The 20,172-nt window shown below is 39.3% G+C and overlaps 2 protein-coding genes across 2 annotated transcripts in view; one reads left to right on the top strand and one right to left on the bottom strand.

Annotated features, from left to right (window-relative positions):
- Positions 1-7,975, bottom strand: part of LOC141443938 (uncharacterized) — a 43,781-nt gene extending 35,806 nt beyond the window's left edge. The window contains exon 1 of the mRNA XM_074109359.1: positions 7,718-7,975. Within this exon, the coding sequence (XP_073965460.1) occupies positions 7,718-7,849 (132 nt within the window). The 5' untranslated portion in view covers positions 7,850-7,975. The remainder of the gene's footprint in view (positions 1-7,717) is intronic.
- A 281-nt stretch (positions 7,976-8,256) lies between these two features.
- Positions 8,257-19,410, top strand: LOC141443928 (uncharacterized; the record flags this gene model as incomplete). Its single annotated transcript, XM_074109334.1, is given in 7 exon segments — positions 8,257-9,579; positions 10,737-10,917; positions 12,783-12,893; positions 14,825-14,999; positions 15,969-16,121; positions 16,947-17,045; positions 18,974-19,410. Coding segments are annotated over 7 exon segments (2,088 nt in total). The 3' UTR covers positions 19,193-19,410.
- Positions 19,411-20,172: the final 762 nt, after the last annotated feature.

The following is a 20,172-nucleotide window of genomic DNA, read 5'->3' as shown; positions in this document are numbered from 1 at the left end:
AGTAGGTAGGTAACTATATTTACAAGGAAAATTTTATAAAGGCTAAGATTGCTTGAAAATTATTAGTAGTTTAAGAATAAATAGCAGCCTAAGATGTAAAACATACCTAAACTTGGAATATTCCATACAAAATACGAAATCCTTAGAAAAATATTACTCAATTTTTTCGCAATGGCTACGGAACCTTCTCTTGGGCGTGTCCTACACGCTCTTGGCCGGTTTTTGGTTAAGTGAAGATTTCCGGAAAATTGGTTTCAACATGATCGGATATACCGTTTTGAGTTATTGCCGAAAAACTGCGCTTCTCAACAAAAGGACGTAAGTGCCGTGACGATACGCTCTTTTTCTGGTAATAGATTTTAAGACTGTAGTAAGTGTTTTAATTGTGTTATAACACACATAATATTACTTGTTTTTTTTTGTAATGGCTACGGAACCCTATCTTGGGCGTGTCCGACACGCTCTTGGCCGATTTTTGGTCATATACCATAGAGATTTGTCCAAACATCAATTTTGGCCAATTCCCTGTGACATAAATATGCTCACATAATATCGCATTTATTTTAATTAGCTATCTTAAACAAATTACAATACAGCTGTATGTATGTAATTGTTAAGTATTAAAATGCGCACTCTGTGGTCTTGAATAAAAACTGTCTGTGACACTGACATATCTGTCAACTTTACTTTACTTTCTATGTACGCCATTGTGTTGTAGCTCTACTGCTAATAAAACAATAAACTGTTATTCAAGTACTTTTATTGGCTCTGACGATAACATCTCAACAGGCTATGGGCCCAGACATCGCGAGTGAATAGAAATAAAGTCGGATCGGTCGTCAGAACGTGTTTTTTCCTACGTCTCGGTATTGCGTCGGATGCACGCGTGTTTGTAGCGCGGCACGTGGACGTTGTTAAGTACCAATGGATCTTGGAGGTCTTGGCGTCGCGACTGCGAAGAAGTTCGCAGGCGACAACTACAGACAATGGAAGTTCCAAACGACACTTGCCTTGAAGGCCAGGGGCCTGGGCGATCACATAACCTCTTCTATAGCGCCGGCTGGCGCCGATGAGAACGAGTGGAAGAAAGATGCCGCGAAGGCGATGTACGTTATTACGGCAAGCATGGAATTGCCTCAAATAAGTCTAATCGAAACAAGTGAAACGGCGAGTGACATTTTTGTCAAATTAGACTCGATCTATGACCAAAAAAGTGAAAATTCCAAAATGCTGTTGCATGAGAAATTCCACACGATCAAGTTTATCGAGGGCGATAGCATTGCCGAACACATTTCTAAAATAGAAAATATTGCGAAACAGCTAAAGGATGCCGGCGAAACAATGTCAGAAATGGCAATCGTGACCAAGATACTAGGGTCATTGCCCGAGCGCTATCGCATGGTGCGACAAGCTTGGCTGTCGCTCGAACCAAGTAAACAAACGGTAAACAACCTTACGGCGCGACTGTTAGATGAGGATTTAAGTTTCAAAGCTCAAGAGGAAACAGCACTAGCTACGGAGAAGGTGGCTAAAAGATCAGTAAAGTGCTTTAAGTGCAGGAAACTTGGGCACTATGCTCGTGATTGTCGCTTTAGCCCACAACAAAGTAGTGCATATAAGCATGACTTAAGTATGAGAAAAATGAATCAGCCTTCATTGCCCAGCTTGAGGCAAATAACACAGCAGATGAAGAAGTATGGATCTTAGACAGCGGGGCATCCGCCCACATGACATATCGACGGAATTATTTCTCAGACTTCAAGCCAGAGTGTAGCTGTGTGCGATTAGGTGACAAAAGTGAACTATCTGTGCAAGGCTCAGGAACAATTAAAATAATGAAGTTCCTGAACGGTAAATGGTATGATTCCACCATAAATAATGTGCTTTATGTGCCTGAATTGAAGAGAAACTTGTTCTCGGAGGGTGTTGTAACCTCAAAAGGATTTTCAGTGACCAAAAACAAAGATTTCGCATTTATAAAAAATAGTGACGGAAGTGTTGCGGCTACTGCCATTAAACAACCTAATAATCTTTACAAATTGTTGTTCAAGCCCATCTTGGCGGGCGGTGAAGCAAATATAGTAACTTTGAAACAATGGCACGAGCGTCTTGGTCATGTTAACATAAAGACATTGCGTGAAATGGTGCAAAATGGACATTTACCTCCTGTTGGTGATCTCAGTGACTTTTTCTGTGAGGCTTGTGTTATTGGTAAGCAACATAGAGTCCCTTTCAAGAAAAGAGAATCAAATGTGCAGAAGAATAAAGTGTACAGCGACCTCTGTGGGCCTATGCCAATACCATCTGTTGGTGGAGCTCGATATTTCATCACATTCCTAGAAGCAGCATCTGGATTTATCACCGTTTACTTCTTGAAGCACAAGAGTGAAGCGCTACAGGCCTTTCAGAAGTATGTTCAACTAATAGAAAATAAATTTGACACCAAAGTCAAGCTGTTACACAGTGACAACGGCAAGGAGTACTGCAATGATGAATTTAGGAAATATGCAGCTGAGAAAGGTATTGAGTTAGAACACACCGCCCCATATACACCGCAGCAGAATGGCCGGAGCGAAAGGGCAAATCGCACAATCATGGAAAGTGCTCGGTCTATGCTGTATGCGAGACATCTACCTCTGGCGCTGTGGGCAGAAGCAGTGCAGACAGCGGTTTACTTAATGAACAGAAGAAATAACAAGGAAATGACTCCATTTGAACTTTGGACTGGCTCAAAACCTACACTGACACATGTTAGAGCATTTGGTTCTGCTGCTTATATGCATGTACCTAAAGAAAAGAGAAACAAACTAGAGCCAAAAAGCAAGAGGCTTATTCTAGTTGGCTATGAAAGCAACTCTGACAATTACAGGTTGTTTGATCCGGATACAAAGAAAATAAGTGTATCTCGGGATGTAATCTTCAACGAAAACGAGCTCTCTTCATTGATTGACAGCATGAGAGAGACATCAGATCACCCACTGACCCTTGATAGCTATCATAGTGAAGAAGGCAAACCTTATGAGTCCCATCTATATGGTCATGAAGCATTTGAGGATTTTTACCAAGCTATGATAGATGATGTGGCAGTTAACGAATTAGATGAAAATCCAGAGAGTCAGGAAGAGAGCAGAGCAATGTATGATCAAAATAACGAGGGAAGAGAACAGAGATACAACCTGCGTCCCCGACTGCATAGACGCACAGCAGCAGAAGCAAACTTAGTAGAAGTACTACCCAATACATACACAGAGGCTGTGAATAGCCAAGATAGGGAGAAATGGATAACAGCAATGAATGAGGAACTGGAGTCTCATGATACATGCAAGACATGGGAGCTTGTGGAACGTCCAGCTAACAAGAAGATGATTGGTTGTAAATGGGTTTACAAAATTAAGCAGAATGCTGATGAGACCACACGATACAAAGCTCGACTATGTGCAAAAGGCTATACCCAAGAGAAAGGGATAGACTATGATGAAACGTTTTCACCAACGGTACGCTATGATACCATTAGAATGATGCTGTCACTGGCAGCAAAAGAAAAATTGAAGATGGCACAGTTTGATATAAAGACTGCTTTTCTATATGGAACCCTAAAGGAAGAGGTTTATATGGAACCTCCACCTGGTCTAGACACAGAATTAATCTGCAAACTCAAAAAGTCTCTGTATGGGTTGAAACAGTCGCCCAGGTGTTGGAATTCTAAATTTCACTCTTTCATGGAGGAAAATGGTTTTGTAAACTGTCAGAATGACAAATGTCTGTATATATCTCTGGACCATAAAGTTCCCTTATATTTACTTTTGTTTGTAGATGATGGGTTATTATTGTGTAAAAACCAAGAGCTTATTGATAAGTTCTTAATCAACTTGCAAAAACATTTTGAAATAACTATTATGAGTCCAAAGCAATTTGTGGGTTTAGAAATAGAAATTGAAAACAATGGGTCAATCTTTGTACATCAAACTAAGTATATTAATAGCTTGCTCCACAAATTTGGAATGGACTTATGTAAAACTAGTGCACTGCCAGCTGACCCTAATGTAAAGTTAGATAATTGTGAAGGATCAGCTGACATGCCAGATGTACCATACCGTGAGGCAGTAGGCTCACTCATGTATGCTGCTATAGGTAGCAGGCCTGATATTTACTTTATAGTATGCTCACTGAGTAGATACTTGAACAATTTTAATAATGTACACTGGGGTGCAGTAAAAAAGGTGTTTAAATATTTGAAAAGTAATAAAGATTTGGGCATACTATATAGTACAAGTGTAACTGAGGATAGCAACACCAAAGGTTTTTCTGATGCTGACTATGCAAATTGTACTGTGACACGCAAATCTATAACTGGCTATGTGTTTATAATGAATAGTGGTGCTATCACCTGGAACACCAAATTACAGAAGTGTGTAGCTCTGTCTACGACAGAAGCTGAGTATCTAGCTGCCTGTGCCGCTACGAAAGAGCTTGTTTGGATTAAAAGTCTCATGAAAGAAATTGGTTTTTCAGAAAATATCAAGCTATTAATTGATAATCAGAGTACAATCAAACTGATTCGTGGTGCTAATTTACATAAGAGATCGAAACATATAGATATTCAATATCACTATATTAGAGAAAAACTTCTTGAGAATGTAATGGATGTTGAGTATTGTGAAACTAAACTTCAGGCAGCAGATATGTTTACCAAGAGTCTTCCTAAACCTCAGTTTGAATATTTGAGAGGGATGATTGGTATGTGTAGGAGAGTACGCATTTAGGGAGGGTGTTAAGTATTAAAATGCGCACTCTGTGGTCTTGAATAAAAACTGTCTGTGACACTGACATATCTGTCAACTTTACTTTACTTTCTATGTACGCCATTGTGTTGTAGCTCTACTGCTAATAAAACAATAAACTGTTATTCAAGTACTTTTATTGGCTCTGACGATAACATCTCAACAGTAATCATAGTTTGTACGGGTATACAAGCCATATAAAGCAATGAGTCACCCATGACTCTATTATGTACGAGACCCTTCTAACAATGAACTAATGAGGCTTTGTTTTTGATTTGTCATAACTCTTTTTGATTATATGTAATTAGTTATTTATAAACATTACTAGATTTTACCCGCAGCTTCACATGTGTAATAGATGGGCCAATCAACTGTTTTTTTTTTTTTTTTTATTCATCTGGATGGCAAACGAGCAAGTGTTTAAATAAATAATAGTATAGTGTATGATATTCAGTCCTGTACCTCAGGAGACACCAGTGATACAGCGTTGGAAAAATGGCTAAGGGCTTTTTTTATTTTATTTGACTGGATGGCAAACGAGCAAGTGGGTCTCCTGATGGTAAGAGATCACCACCGCCCATAAACATCTGCAACACCAGGGGTATTGCAGATGCGTTGCCAACCTAGAGGCCTAAGATGGGATACCTCAAGTGCCAGTAATTTCACCGGCTCTCTTACTCTCCACGCCGAAACACAACAGTGCAAGCCGTGCTTCACGGCAGGATTAGCGAGCAAGATGGTGGTAGCAATCCGGGCGGACCTTGCACAAGGTCCTACCACCTGCAAAAGACTGTCAATGGACAGCAAAATCACTCTATATAAAACAATTCTCAAACTTTAGTTAAACTAGCCCTGAATTCCAAAATCTCCTACATTATGTGTATCAAAAATTTTAATAGGTTACCTGACGATTACAAACAATGCAAATTAAGTATATTTAAGGAAAAGACTAAGGAATGGATAAATGAAAAATGTTTCTATTCTATTAAAGATTTTTTTAATTGATTCTTAGTAAGTATGTAATTTTATTAATTATATAATTTTATTGTGACATTTAATTTAAACTCATTGTTGACATTTGTAATTTTTCATTGTTTACTCTTTTTTTTTTCGAATATATTTTGTAAGCAAAAGTGTGTACGCCTGAAAAGGTAAGGGTTTAGAGAGACACCTGGATTCTTCACAATAAATTGAAATTGAAAAAATTTAAACCCGTTTGGACCTACGGAATACAACTATGGGGAACCGCGAGCAACAGTAATATTGAAATACTACAAAGGTTTCAGAATAAAACGTTGAGGACAATGCTGAACATACCTTTTTACATAAGCAACAAGCTAATACCTACACTTGGACTTGAATATCAGCACAATTAAGCAGGAAATTGTAAAATATAGCAAATCGTATCAGGCCAGATTATCAAAACACATAAATCAATTGGCAACAAAACTGAAAGGCACAGGAAGCATGCACTACAACAGACTGAAGAAGGCAGTGGCGTAGCTGCCAAGGGGCTAGGCGGGGCAGTGCCCCGGGGCCCTCAAGCTCAGGGGCCCTCGAAATTCTGCTTTATAGCTGATGATAAAGTTGCTTAGCATTTTTAAAGTATTTGTATATATAATGATTTTACTTCAAAAAACCTTACCAGTTTTGATAGCAGTGGGCCCCATTTTTTTATTTGCCCCAGGGCCCTAGGTTACCTAGCTACGCCACTGGAAGAAGCACAGTGCCCCTGCTCTACCAAGCAGGTTCAATGACAGCACTTGAAGGGATGCTCAGTGGAGTATGTCTCAGTTGATGACAGAGACATGAAAAGACAAAGAAGTGGCTTATTGTGTTGAGTTCACAGATTGCCACATTGCAGAAAGAAGAAACAAAAAAAAAACAAAAAAAGTGCATTGTATACTACAGTAGAACCCGCTTAAGACGATTCTGAGGGGACCGAGCAAAAAAACAAGTGAAAAACTAGTATTATTTCATGTAATTTGTTTATTTAGAATGGAAGACATGATGATAATGCATACATTAGTTGGTAACATTGTATGACGATGCAATGTGGGTAATATTATAATAAAAATATAATTTTATATGGCGTATTAAGCGGGACGCGAGTCATATTAACCATGAAAAAAATTTATGAAAACAGGCCCTAAGGTTCAGGGACCGGCGTAAAATAGCATATTCTGCAGGAAATCTTATTAAGCGGGTTCTACTGTATTAGCATACTTAGGAGATGAAATCATACTTTTCAATTTAATATGTAACTCAGGAGACATTACATTGCCGACCGTTGCCATGGCAGCACTAAAAAGTTGATTGGCTCAAATATGTTCGATCCGATTAAAACAGCCTAATATTATTCAAGATACATGCCAAATTTCACCCAAATCTTATTTTATTGTGAAGGAGCATAAAATATGCATCAAAATCAGTTCATCCGTTTGTGAGCTATGATGCCACAGTCAGACAGACAGACATTGGCATTGTAAACTTTTTTTTAACTTTTATTGCTCTTTATAAATATTTCTATAACTTTGTTCAAATGAGCTCCCTTATTCACTATGACAATAATTATTAATGTATTTTTATTTCTAACCTTTCATTTAGAAACTTAAACAAACTGTATTCTAGCTTTGTTTATCTCAATTATAATTATTTGTTTAAATAATACAAACAAACAAAAAGTAAAAAAATTGCTATGCAAATTAAATTATCAAGCGTGTGCATTAGATAATGACAATTTCACATTTTCATTATTTACGGTAGATGAATTCCACACGTTCTTTTCAGTTGGGTTGGAATAGTCTATAATTAGCAATGTAGGAGTTCATTGGCCTATACAAACACAACAGCCGTAGCTTACGTGATTATTATTTAACTGTGTAATCAGTTGTTCAATAAGTGAAAATAGGCAACGGGGAAGCAAGAAAACTCACTTTTTCTTTCTCGGACAGTGTATCCCAGATGTTTTCGTACGAATTTTTTGCTTCACAAATGTCTTCGTGTATTTTTGACGCCAAAGGATTCATTGAACGGAAGTAATCTTCCGCTATAGCGCTCAACGCCATTTCTAGACACTTTAATTGAGTTTTTATAAGGAGTAGTTACTGATAAATGAATCACGCAAATAAATAATCACTCATTGCGATGCGACCATCTTTGACAAACGTCAAAGCTACAATCAGTTACAAATTTACAATGAAAAATTGAAAACCGGAAAAGAAAATCAATGAAGGACAACATTGTCATAGGGTTGGAAACGTGTCAAAATACCGGTTTAATAGGGCTCATTTAAAGCTCACCGTGCATGAGCACTGAGAAACGAATATATGAAAAAAATTAAGAAACGTTTCGTTCTTTATAAAACCTGAATTGTATTTTCATTTCATTTTAAGCAGATTTACTGTGAATAAAAAATATAAAAGGTGCGTTTTTTAAATATTTCGGACACAATAATCGAATGAATCGATTCAAGTGAACCGTAAATTGCGCACATCACAACAATCTGTCTCCCATATCACCGGTTTTTGGGTGGATATATTAACGTCAAAGATAATGGCTTTCTACAGCAGTGTTTACTTTTAATTTTTAACACCAAAAATGGGTTTAAAATCCAATTAGACTGTGAATTTCAGTGTTTGATTAACTATGTTACATAACAGTGGGCTATTCGGGCCGAACGACGTGCCAATAAACATGGGGGCGCCTGTAAACATGACCCCGATACCAAACGCTATGACTATAGGCAATAACATAAATAATTTGGCTAAAATGCCTCAACAGACACCGCAGCCAACTGTCCCGCACTTTAGTATGCCAGATTATTCGTCGTTCGGCCATCCTCCGTTAAATTTAGGGCATTCTATGAATCCTTTTACGAATTACCATAGCTTGAACTTTCAACAAAGTTACGGTCATCCGAATGCTACATTGTCCCATCAATCCAGCTTAAACAACACTCAGAACGGTATGTTGCCTATGAATTTGAACATACAAAACGATCAAGGCTCTATAATGGCTAATTATCAGAGTTATGAGACCAAAACTACTGAAGCAAACACCCCACATTACAGAGAAAGCTACTGTCGTAAAATGCCAATAAATATTCCCCAAATACACACGAAGGCTTTTCACAAGCACATAGGTATAGATAACTACCCCCAGGATAATAATTTACAAGAAAACCCATTTTATAGTCAAGATTTATCTAAGATACCAGAAAAATCTCTTATGGATAGTAATCGAAGAAAGAGCCTAGAAAATACTGTTAAACTCATTGAAAATATTCTTATCAATAACTCGTCTAAAGACAAGTTAAAAAATGTACAAACAGAAGTAAGCACAAATGCTAATGTAAATAATAAAAACAGTACAAGTAACAACAATAAATCAAAAACCGTTGTAAATCCAAAGGCGAAAAAGGATAGTATGAACGAGGATCCCTTAAGAACGGAAGTAACAAACATACCCAACGAATCAGAAACTATGAAAAACATAGACACTGACATAAATATACAAAGCAAAATACACTGTGAACCATTGAAACGAAGCTTATTACAGAGTAGACTTGAGAGACCTTTGCACGAAACAAATACGGATACTAAAGAAGTAGAAGTTAAACACGAGATGGAAATGGTTTCTGTGAAGATAGAACCCGTAGCAACATGGACAGATGCTGATAATTTGCAACCGTTCTTGCGGGATAGTAACTCGACTGATAAAGATTCCCTTGAAGATGATGCAGTGATTGTAGATGGAGATAATTTGGGAGATGCAATAAGCGCTATACTAAATGGTGGTAAGTATCATTCAATTTCTGTTTTTAGGGTCACATTCCACTAAATTACTTCCTAAAGGGTATAGCCGTGTTTGTATGGGACATTGGCCCCAGAAGCCAAATTGATTGCCGTTTTGCTGATTTATAAGCCCAGATGTAAGATGCTTCATAAAAAAAAAAACGAACATGCTGCAGGTTTTTGAGAAAAAGAAAAAAAAAGAAAATTGTTTTTTTTTTTTTATCTAAACTACGGAACCGTTTTTTTGTAACTTACACACATTATGTAAGTTATAAAGATGCATTATTAAAAAAAAAATGGATTTCCAAATATCATTATAAGGAGTGAAATTTTCACTTTTAAGTTTTCTATATTTTTTTATATTTATTTCCGTGTTAGGGACACCCACCAATTTTCATGATATTATGTAGAAACTATTATTCTATAACATATATTTTTTTCAAAAACATGCACTGTCTATAGTACATTTTATTTTCACAATGCTCTTCACTACTTATAAGGATATTTGGAATCTTTTGCAATCTTTATAACTTACATAATGTGTGTAAGTTACAAAAAAAAACGGTTATGTAGTTGAGATAAAAAAAAAATTAAAATAAATTTTCTTTTTTTTTAATTTTCTCAAAAACCTGCAGCATTTTCAATGTTTTTTTTTTATTAAATAGCATCTTGCATCTGGGCTTATAAATCAGCAAAACGGCAATCGATTTGGCTTCTGGGGCCAATGCCCCATACAAACACGGCTACACCCTTTGATGAGAGTTGTACAATCACCCTTGTGTATAGGTTGTAATAAGACTGAAGACCTTCATTTTCTTCTGGAATGAGATCAGAATAAGGACATCAGAAACAGGTATCTGGATGGGATGCTGATTTACAAGTTCATTAGACAGGCCTTTGCATCCAGAGAAAAGGTTTCGGCCGGCACAAGGAAGAGTGTTACATGTATCTGAGGCTCCCCATGAGGCTGGCATACTCACATTTAGTGTACCAAAGCCTCGTTAAAATATAAGATTAAAAAAAAAAAGATTGATGCATGTAATTCAGTTACCTTGAAGGCGGAAAAATACTATTAAAAAGCGACGCCACGCCACTTCGTCTGACGCATGTTTCTATCTGCACCTGAACATATTCTTCATATTCTTACTTTCTCTTTCAGGTACCGAATCAAACACATACTATGAGTGCTGCCACTGCAATCTGCTCTTCAAACACCCGAAGAGGTTCCTCATACATACAAAATGGCACTCGTTCGGTCTGACAAATGAAAAGAGACAAGAGGTGTTGAGGGAGAAGGAAATGAGGCGGAATATGAAGAAGGAAGCTAGGATCATTGAGAGGTAAGACTAATGAGGGCTATCGTTTTTTGTCTCACTAGATGGCGCACTGTTGCGTGAGGTTTATAAGTGTGGCTTTCAGAGTCTGTTATTACGGGCGTTAAAACAAAGTTTAGATTAAAATCATATTTAATACACCTTAAAACCGTACCATAAAAATATCCAGCAACCACAGTGTTGCTTAGTCCCGTTTTGTTCGGAAAAAAAGGGAGGACAAAAGTTTCCGAAAGACAAAACTGTCTCAAAACACAGACATTAATTGCCCCGTAACGCATAATTGCCATAATTAATTTCAGGTAATGCAAAATATTCACAAAATTATTCTAATTATAAATAAACCCGCGTAGCTCACCCAAAAACTGAGATTTGACATTTCGGAGACCTCACGCTACACTAGCGCCCCTAGCGCGAATTCATTCGCGATAGCCCTCATTGGTAATAGTAGCATTTACGCGTGGCTCACACGCCTAGGTCAAGCAGTTTAATTGAAATTCCCATGAGAATGCCCAAAAATTGACCAAGGAACAGCTAGTACAGGTATCTATCAGTTGCTTCCAACTGTCAGCCTGATATAACATTTTAAACTTTCATGATTTTCACTCATATACTCAAAATACCACAAACAGGACTTATCACGCTAAAACACGCGAGTAATATTTACCTCGACGTTTCGACCACATTACAGTGGCCGTGGTCATGAGTAGACTGAAGTGTGGGATGTCAATGTCCTTCGAACTACCCGCACAGCCCGCACTTAAACACAAATAGTACCGGGCACTCATATCTCAAACTACCCGCACTTGGTAATTTTTATTTTTATTTTTCACCCAATCACACCGACACAACACTTAAAAGTCCGATCGTCCCTCTGAACATTCATCTCGACGCCGACACCTATTTATAACAGGATTCCATCCATCGTCCCAGTTAAAAATTTTGTGCTTTTTTTATTTCAACCGCTTCACACACTATTCTTGAGTAGAACAACACAAAACACAACACTATCCCAAAATTCTCTCCACGTAACGTAATTTCTTCTCAAGAATGGTCCATAAAGCGTTTGAAATATAAAAGTACAAAAATTTCAACAGGGACAATGGATATAAGCTTTCATCTTCGTGGAATCCTTTTATAAATAAGTGTCAGTGTTGGCGTCAGTGTGGTGGGGTGACAAATAAAAATGACCAAGTGCGGGTAGTTCGTGATACGAGTGCCGGTACTATTAGTGATCAAGTGCGGGTAGTTCGAAGGACTCACGCTGCTAGGCAGACTTGACACCCCACACTTCAGTCTACTCGTGACCACGGCCACTGTAATGTGGTGGAAACGTCTAGGTAAATATTACTCGCGTGTTTTAGCGTGATAAGTCCTGTTTGTGGTATTTTGAGTATATGAGTGAAAATCACGAAAGTTTAAAACGTTATATCAGGCTTGCAGTTGGAAGCAACTAATAGATGCCTGTACTAGCTGTAATAGCTGCTGACTGTAATGTGGTCGAAACGTCGAGGTAAATATTACTCGTGTGTTTCAACGTCATAAGTCCTGTTTGTGGTATTTTGACTGTGCCAGCCTGATAATTTAAATAATAATAAATTACACAGTCACTACTGAACTGACACTGGTCTACTAATATTATAAATGCAAAAGTTTGTGAGTGAGTGAGTATGTTTATATGAAACAGTGCCAAATTTCACGTTCCTAATGCATGATTTATTTATTTATAATGCAATCAAAAGATACAGTTATTAAATAGGTGTTTCCGTGTGAGGCAACTGGACGTCTATGGGGGAAACCCATGTCCAACAGTGGACGTCCTATGGCTGATATGATGAAGAAGGGGCTGCTAACACTGAAATTGTTTTTCCCAGGTTAAATTCCAAGGAAGTGAAAGAGAAAGAAATAGAAGGCGACATTCATCCATGCAAGGACTGCGATAAGGTGTTTAAAGTGAAGAGCAGTTTGAAGAACCATCGGCAGAGGTAAGGAACAAAGCCTGCCAAGTGCGAGTCGGACTAGCGCGCTGAGAGTTCCCTAAAAATTTTAAAAACCGTACAAGCTGTAGGCCTCGTGCGTGCCCTCACGTAACCCTGCTGCGCCTGGCCCGACACGCACTTGACCGCTTTTAGGGTTCCGTACCCAAAGGGTGCCAACAGGACCCTATTACTGAGACTTCCTTGTCTGTCTGTCCGTCTGTCACAGGGCCGTATCTCTTGAGCCATAATAGTCACTCACACAGACACTCTTGAAATTTTCACAGATGATGTATTGTTCTGCAACAAGTACAGTCAGCAGAAAATGCAATGCTATTAGAATTTTTATCAAAAACTTACGGAGGTACGGAACCCTTCATGTACAGCCGCCATCAGATATTTCGGAGCGGCCAAGGTGGCCATAAATAGCGATAAAATACATGAATACCAGAACATGCTCTCAGAACTTTCTCCTTTCCGTGCCTCTATCTAACTCCAAATTCTATGTATATTCTTATACTGTCCAGGCTATTCGGTTGTGGAACTCCTTACCGATTGACTTACGACGCGCAAAGTCTTTCCCCCTTATTCATAAACGACAATTAAACCTATTTTAGTTAAAATGCCGCTAAAATTCGTTTGTCCTTATCTGTCACTTCGACATTTGTATTTGTTAGAAAGGGACAAAGCATTTGTTAGTTAACATAGGCTTGTTAAGTTTTTATGAATAAGGGGGCTAGTCACTATTTAAATCTATGCTTAAGGAGCACTATCTGTCATCTTGTAATTATTAGCCTTATTATAATTTATTTATTTATTTATTTGTTGTTTATCTCACTACCTATATTTATTTTGGACGTATATTATATGTTCGATATAATTATGTATGTATTCGTAGATGTATTGCTGTTACGTTTAAATTTTCTGATCTACTTTTGATGCACCACCTGTTGTAAACTAGTCCTTCCTTCTTTCTGTAAAAAAGGTTGCCTGGAAGAGATCGCTCTTAAGCGATAAGGCCGCCTATTGCTCACCTTGTAATTTTTTTTTTCTCTGTGTATCTGTTTTCTGTATTGCTTACTATGTCTGGTGTACAATAAAGAGTCTTTGTATTGTATTGTATTGTATTGTAATACCTAATAGTGCACATGCCGATATTTTTGAACACCTTGGCCGCTCCGAAATATTTAATGGTGACTGTACGAGTAAAAGATCACTCGTCGAATCCGACTCGGCTGGGCAGCGTTCGGGAAGCTTCGCAGTGTCTCTTCATCCAAATTACCGCAGTGTTTGAAGTCAAAAGTCTTTGACCAGTGTGTGTTGCCAGTGATGACATACGGATCTGAGACGTGGGCGCTAACGATGGGCCTCATGAGGAAGCTCAAAGTCACTCAGAGGGCTATGGAGAGGGCTATGCTCGGGGTTTCTCTGCGGGATAGAATCAGAAATGATGATATCCGCAGTAGAACTAAGGTTACCGACATAGCCCGAAGAATTGCGAAACTGCAGGGCTACTACGAAACTCGAAACTCGAAGTTCGTATCGTACCGTCCCTCTCGCTCTCGTATTAAATAGTATAAGTGTCAGAGGGACCGCACGACACAAACTACGAGTTTCGAGTTTCGTAGTAGCCCTGCTGAAGTGGCAGTGGGCGGGGCACATTGCTCGCGAGACCGATAGCCGATGGGGTTAAAAGGTTCTCGAATGGCGTCCGCGGACCGGGAGACGAGCTGTCGGTAGGCCTCCAACAAGATGGAGCGACGACCTGGTTAAGATCGCGGGGTCGCGGTGGATGCGGAAAGCACAAGACCGGTCTGAGTGGAGAGCCTTGGGGGAGGCCTATGTCCAGCAGTGGACGTCTTTCGGCTGACATAATGATGATGACTGTACGAGTCCGATTCGTTCCTGACCGAATTTTTAAAGGTTATAGTTAATTCCAGGTACCATCCGACGCGCGTGCGCGAATGTAAGATCTGTCACGCCACAGTCGTTGGTTGGATGGCGCTCAGAGAACATTTAAACACTCATACGGGGGGTGGTGGATACCAGTGCAGCGAGTGCCCGAAGAGATTCAAGTACTCACATTCATTGGCCAAACATAAGGATACACATTTGGTGAGTTAGTTTTATAATATTGTCAATTTATGTACAACTAGCTTTTGCCCGCGGCTTTGCCCGCGTGGAGTTCGCTTATCGCGCGCTGTTCCCTCGGGAACTGTGCATTTTTCCGTGATAAAAAGTAGCCTATGTCCTCTCTGACCCATAAACTATATCTATGCAAAAAATCACGTCGATCCGAAGACGGACAAACATACAAACACACACTTTCGCGTTTATAATATTAGTATGCATGGCTGTTTAGAAGTTGTGGGGTTTACAATAGGTTGATGAGGAATTGGTTCTACAATCGGTTGTTGAAAATTTGTGGGTTTTACAATCGGTTGTTGAAAATATGAGGATTTTTACAATTGGTTGTTGAAAAGTTGTTGGTATTACAATCGTGTTGAGTAGTAGTGGAGTTTACAATTGGTTGTTGAGAAATTGTGGGGTTTACAATCGGTTGTTAACAGAAGTGGCGGACATTACAATCGGTTGTTGATTGAAGTGGTGGATATAATAATAACAATAATAAATTCATTTATTTTGGGCAACTTGGCCCATACAATAAATACCTTACAGACTAACATACATATTTATTATAAATAATATTTAAAACTAATTTGGTGACAAAACGGCGTGACCCCGTTGAGTCACCGTCCCCGACGTCGCAAAGTTTGTTTAAATGTGGGTTTTACAATCGGTTGTTGAGAAGTTGTAGGTATTACAGTCGAGTGTTGAGAAGTTGTGGCTTTTACAATCTGTTGTTGGGAGGTTGTGGCTTTTACAATGAGCTGTTGATAGAAATGGTGGAAATTTCAATTGGTTGTCGAGATATTATGGGTTTTGCAGTCGGAACTTGATAGAAAACCGTGGGTATTACAATCGATTGTTGATAGAAATGATGGGTATTACCCATTATGGGTTTTTGATAAGCTACGATTTTTACAACCGTTCGTTCATAGAAGTGAAAAACTTTGTTTCCAGGAAAAAACCCATGGTTGCGAGCAGTGCGAGAAAAAGTTTGGGTCCCAGGCGTTGTTGAAGATGCATATGAAATGCCATGAGCGTACCGCGCGGGGTGCAACCTTCCGATGCACTTACTGCGGGAAGGGATTCTTTGAGAGCTACAATCTTCAGGTAAGCTGTAATCCTGTCATCATAATCATCGCAGCCTTTATACGTCCCAACGCTGGGAATATGTATCTCAGAATAAAGGAGCGGCCACACCGCTGCTCAAAATACGGAGACAAATTCAAATTCAAAATGCTTTGGGCTTAAAACCACAAAATTTCATAATACCTTATTCACTAATACCACTAATTTTCAAATTGCCATGGGCTCATAATACCTAAATGGCAAATTGTCTCATTCTTAAAATGGACGAAATTCATTATGACTTTGACCTAAAACCTTATTCCTTCAAATACCAAATGACCGTAATGAGAAAATATTAAAATAACTCAAACCGAAAACACCTAAATGGCAAAATGCCTAATTTCTTTGTGCCAAAAGATTACAGTCGCGGTAGAAAAAGGAAGATTCATCTTATGTGCAGCTGGTAGGACCTTGTGCAAGGTCCGCCCGGATTGCTACCATCATCTTGCTCGCTAATCCTGCCGTGAAGCAGCAGTGCTTGCACTGTTGTATTTCGGCGTGGAGAGTAAGACAGCCGGTGAAATTACTGGCACTTAAAGTATCCCATCTTAGGCCTCCAGGTTGGCAACGCATCTGCAATACCCCTGGTGTTGCAGATGTTTATGGGCGGTGGTGATCTGTTACCATCAGGAGACCCACTTGCTCGTTTTCCATCCAGTCGAATAAAAAAAAACTCATAGTACAAGATGTTTGGACTATCGCCGAGCTTAAGCCGATTTCGCGTCGATAGATGTGGGGGGGGGGGTGAATTCCCTGAGATAAAAGCAAAGTTACATCTGATTTGATAAATCCGTTATTATGTTGTAGGTGCACGAGCGTACACATAGAAATGAACGGCCGTTCTTGTGCGACATATGCAATACCAGTTTCGGGACCAACTCCAGCCTCAAGAGGCATTTGAAAGTGGTAAGTGTTATTTCTATAAAGATTAGTACAGTCGCCAGCTCCAATGTCTGACACAACAAGCGTGCATTAAATATCTGATACGACTCTATTTCTAGGGCCGGAAGGACGTGTCAGATATTTTTGCGTGTACTGCCGTTTCGGCAAAATATTTATCGCCAAATTTCACTTCCCAAAAAACTTATCGCAGTAGTTTCATTTCCCAACCAATCTTTAGCATATTTACATTTCGCATTTTATTCATTTGGTCAAATTATCATTTGGCATAATTTTATTTTGTCAAAGTTTATTACGCTAAACGTTTATTAAGCTAACGTTTTTTTTTTTACTAATATTGTATTCCAAAAAAATGTTTGTTCAAAATGACATTTCGCACAAACCAACCACAGAAACCAACTGCTACCAGAAAAGTAGGTTAGAGTAGGTTAGACCTGCGTCATCCACAGAAACGAACTGCTATCACAAAAGTAGATGAGTACTTACCTCATTTAATTTTAATGACCAAAAATATCACAGTAATTTTGTATTATAAATTAATACGTTATAGGTTTGATTTTGGTCACAATGTCGCGATTAAATTTCAAAACGTCAGAGCATCAGAGCCAGAAAAGTTGCGGACGCTAGGTGGCGCTGATGTCGTGCACAGAGCCAATAATGGAACAAGCATCAGGTTACAAATACGTTCCCACGACTGACTACGACGCGCGTCCAGCACTCAGGAGCGCATGTCCACGTCAGCTCATATCTCGGTGCATTTGCACTACAATATGAGCTGACGCTGCTAAGCTGCCCCTACAACCTCTAACAGTTTTTTATTAAACTCTGTCACTGTTGTATCTTGGACAACAGGAACTCTGTCACTGTTGTCTCTTGGACAACGGAAACTCTGTCGAAAATACAAACTGAAATATAGATGCACAGAAAAACCAGAAAAATAAGACCATCACTGGGAATCGAACCCAGGTCCTCGGTATTCCGTACCGCGTGCTATACCGCTACACCACTGATGGTCAACGGTACCGACACGAATTTCCCCTATGCACCTCATATCTCAGCTTGTTTGTTTCTTATTTAGCCACCTAAGCAGTGACGCTAGCGACATCTATGCCGTAGCCCTCATCGAGAAACTTTTTTCGGCACTCCATTGGAACTAACCGCTCACCCGGACAAGAGATATCGTTACTAAGCAAAAACAAACAAGAAAAGGTTGAAAATACACACTGAGACATGGATGCACAGAAAAATCAGAAAAGGAGACCAGCACTGGAAATCGAACCCAGGTCCTCAGCATTCCGTGCTGCGTGCTATAACCCCTACACCACTGCTGGACAGGAATCTAGACACGATTTTTACCTATGCATACATATCTCAGGTTGCTTATTTCTACTTTGCTACTTAAGCAGCAGCACTAGCGACATCTATGTGGCGTTGACAGACGTCACATTCTTTCGGAACCAACCGCTCACCCAGACGAGATGTCGCTACTAAACAATCAAATTATGATTGGTTTTTTGGAGTCTTTTTGTATTTTTTATTTCAACTCCAAATTTGTTACTTTTACGAGTATCCCGTGAAACCATATCGAAAATATATGTAGTGTAGGGGTTATAGCACGCAGCACGGAATGCTGAGGACCTGGTTCGATTCCCAGTGCTGGTCTCTTTTTCTGGTTTTTCTGTGCATCCATGTCTCAGTTTGTATTTCCGATATGGTTTCACGGGATACCCGTAAAAGTAACAAATTTGGAGTTGAAATAAAAAATACAAAAAGACTCCAAAAAACCAATCATAAGAAAAAGTTGATTGACCTTCGTATTGCGTAACCGCTCTAATCCGATAGCCCGCCTTATCATCAGGAGACCCACTTGCTCGTTTGCCATCCAGTCAAATAAAAAAAAAATAAAAAAAAAAATTATCGTCTCTCTCTTTCAGTCCCACAGCGCGTCCAAGCCGTTCCCGTGCCCGACGTGCCACCGCTGTTTCGTGTCGTCCGCCACGCGGGCGCGGCACACGGCGCGCGTTCACGCAGACCCTGCGTCGTGCCCGCACGCGTGCAGCCAGTGCCCGCGCCGCTATAAGAGCTGCAAGGATCTACAGAGGCATGTGCACAAAGCTCACCCTAAGAAGAAGAGGGAGAAGAAACAAGAATAGAAAGAGACTGTTGTGTTAGTGACCACACTCGCCGCCTGTGGTGCCGTTACATATTTAAGTGCGTCCGTATCGGCTCGCATGCTCGTTGAAAGTCCGAATGTATGTTTCTCAGAATGATCGTTTGTTAATAACTCTTTCTTTCTCTGAATCCAACAATTGTTCAGAATTGTTATAAACCAACCTAACTTAACCTAAAGTCTTCTATAAGATGACCAGGTGTAGGACTTGTGCAAGGTCCGCCCAGATTGCTACCACCATCTTGCTCGGTAATCCTGCCGTGAAGCAGCAGTGCTTGCGCTGTTGTTTCGGCGTGAGAGTAAGACAGCCGGTGAAATTACTGGCACTTGAGGTATCCCATCTTAGGCCTCTAGGTTGGCAACGCATCTGCAATACCCCTGGTGTTGCAAATATTTATGGGCGATGGTGATCTCTTACCATCAGGAGACCCATTTGCTCGTTTGCCATCCAGTCGAATAATAAAATAAAAAAAAAAAACATTTAAAAATACTAACTACTACTAATACAAATACTAAAAAATACTAACTGACGGAATACTTGTTGACGCTCCAAAATCCCTTCACTAAACCAGCACTTTGAGTACGCCAGCCTGATGTTTTTGAACACTTATTTGTCCCTTGTTTTTGTTACTTATATGTTTATTGTAGTTTTTTTTTTCTTGTTTACTTACAATAAAATATATTTATATATCTTAATTTTATATATGTGAGTATATTTGTGTATCATTCCGCGAGTCACAGACGGTTCTGACAGAATAATCAGCGCTGCAGGCGTTTAACGCCTCAGCATTATGCTGAGTCAGCGGCCGTTTCACTTTTGCGAGGACACACAAATCATATATTTTAATTTTTGTATTTCTTTTTTTTGTTTTATTTGTGTTTGCTGTTGTTGTTTTTTGTTTGGTTGTATTTGTGTGTCTTTGTGAACGTGAATAAATGTCTTCTATTTCTATTTCTATTTCT

Source organism: Choristoneura fumiferana, chromosome 28, assembly GCF_025370935.1.
Source record: "Choristoneura fumiferana chromosome 28, NRCan_CFum_1, whole genome shotgun sequence".
NCBI lineage: Eukaryota > Metazoa > Arthropoda > Insecta > Lepidoptera > Tortricidae > Choristoneura > Choristoneura fumiferana.
This window is presented reverse-complemented; position numbering and strand designations above follow the sequence as displayed.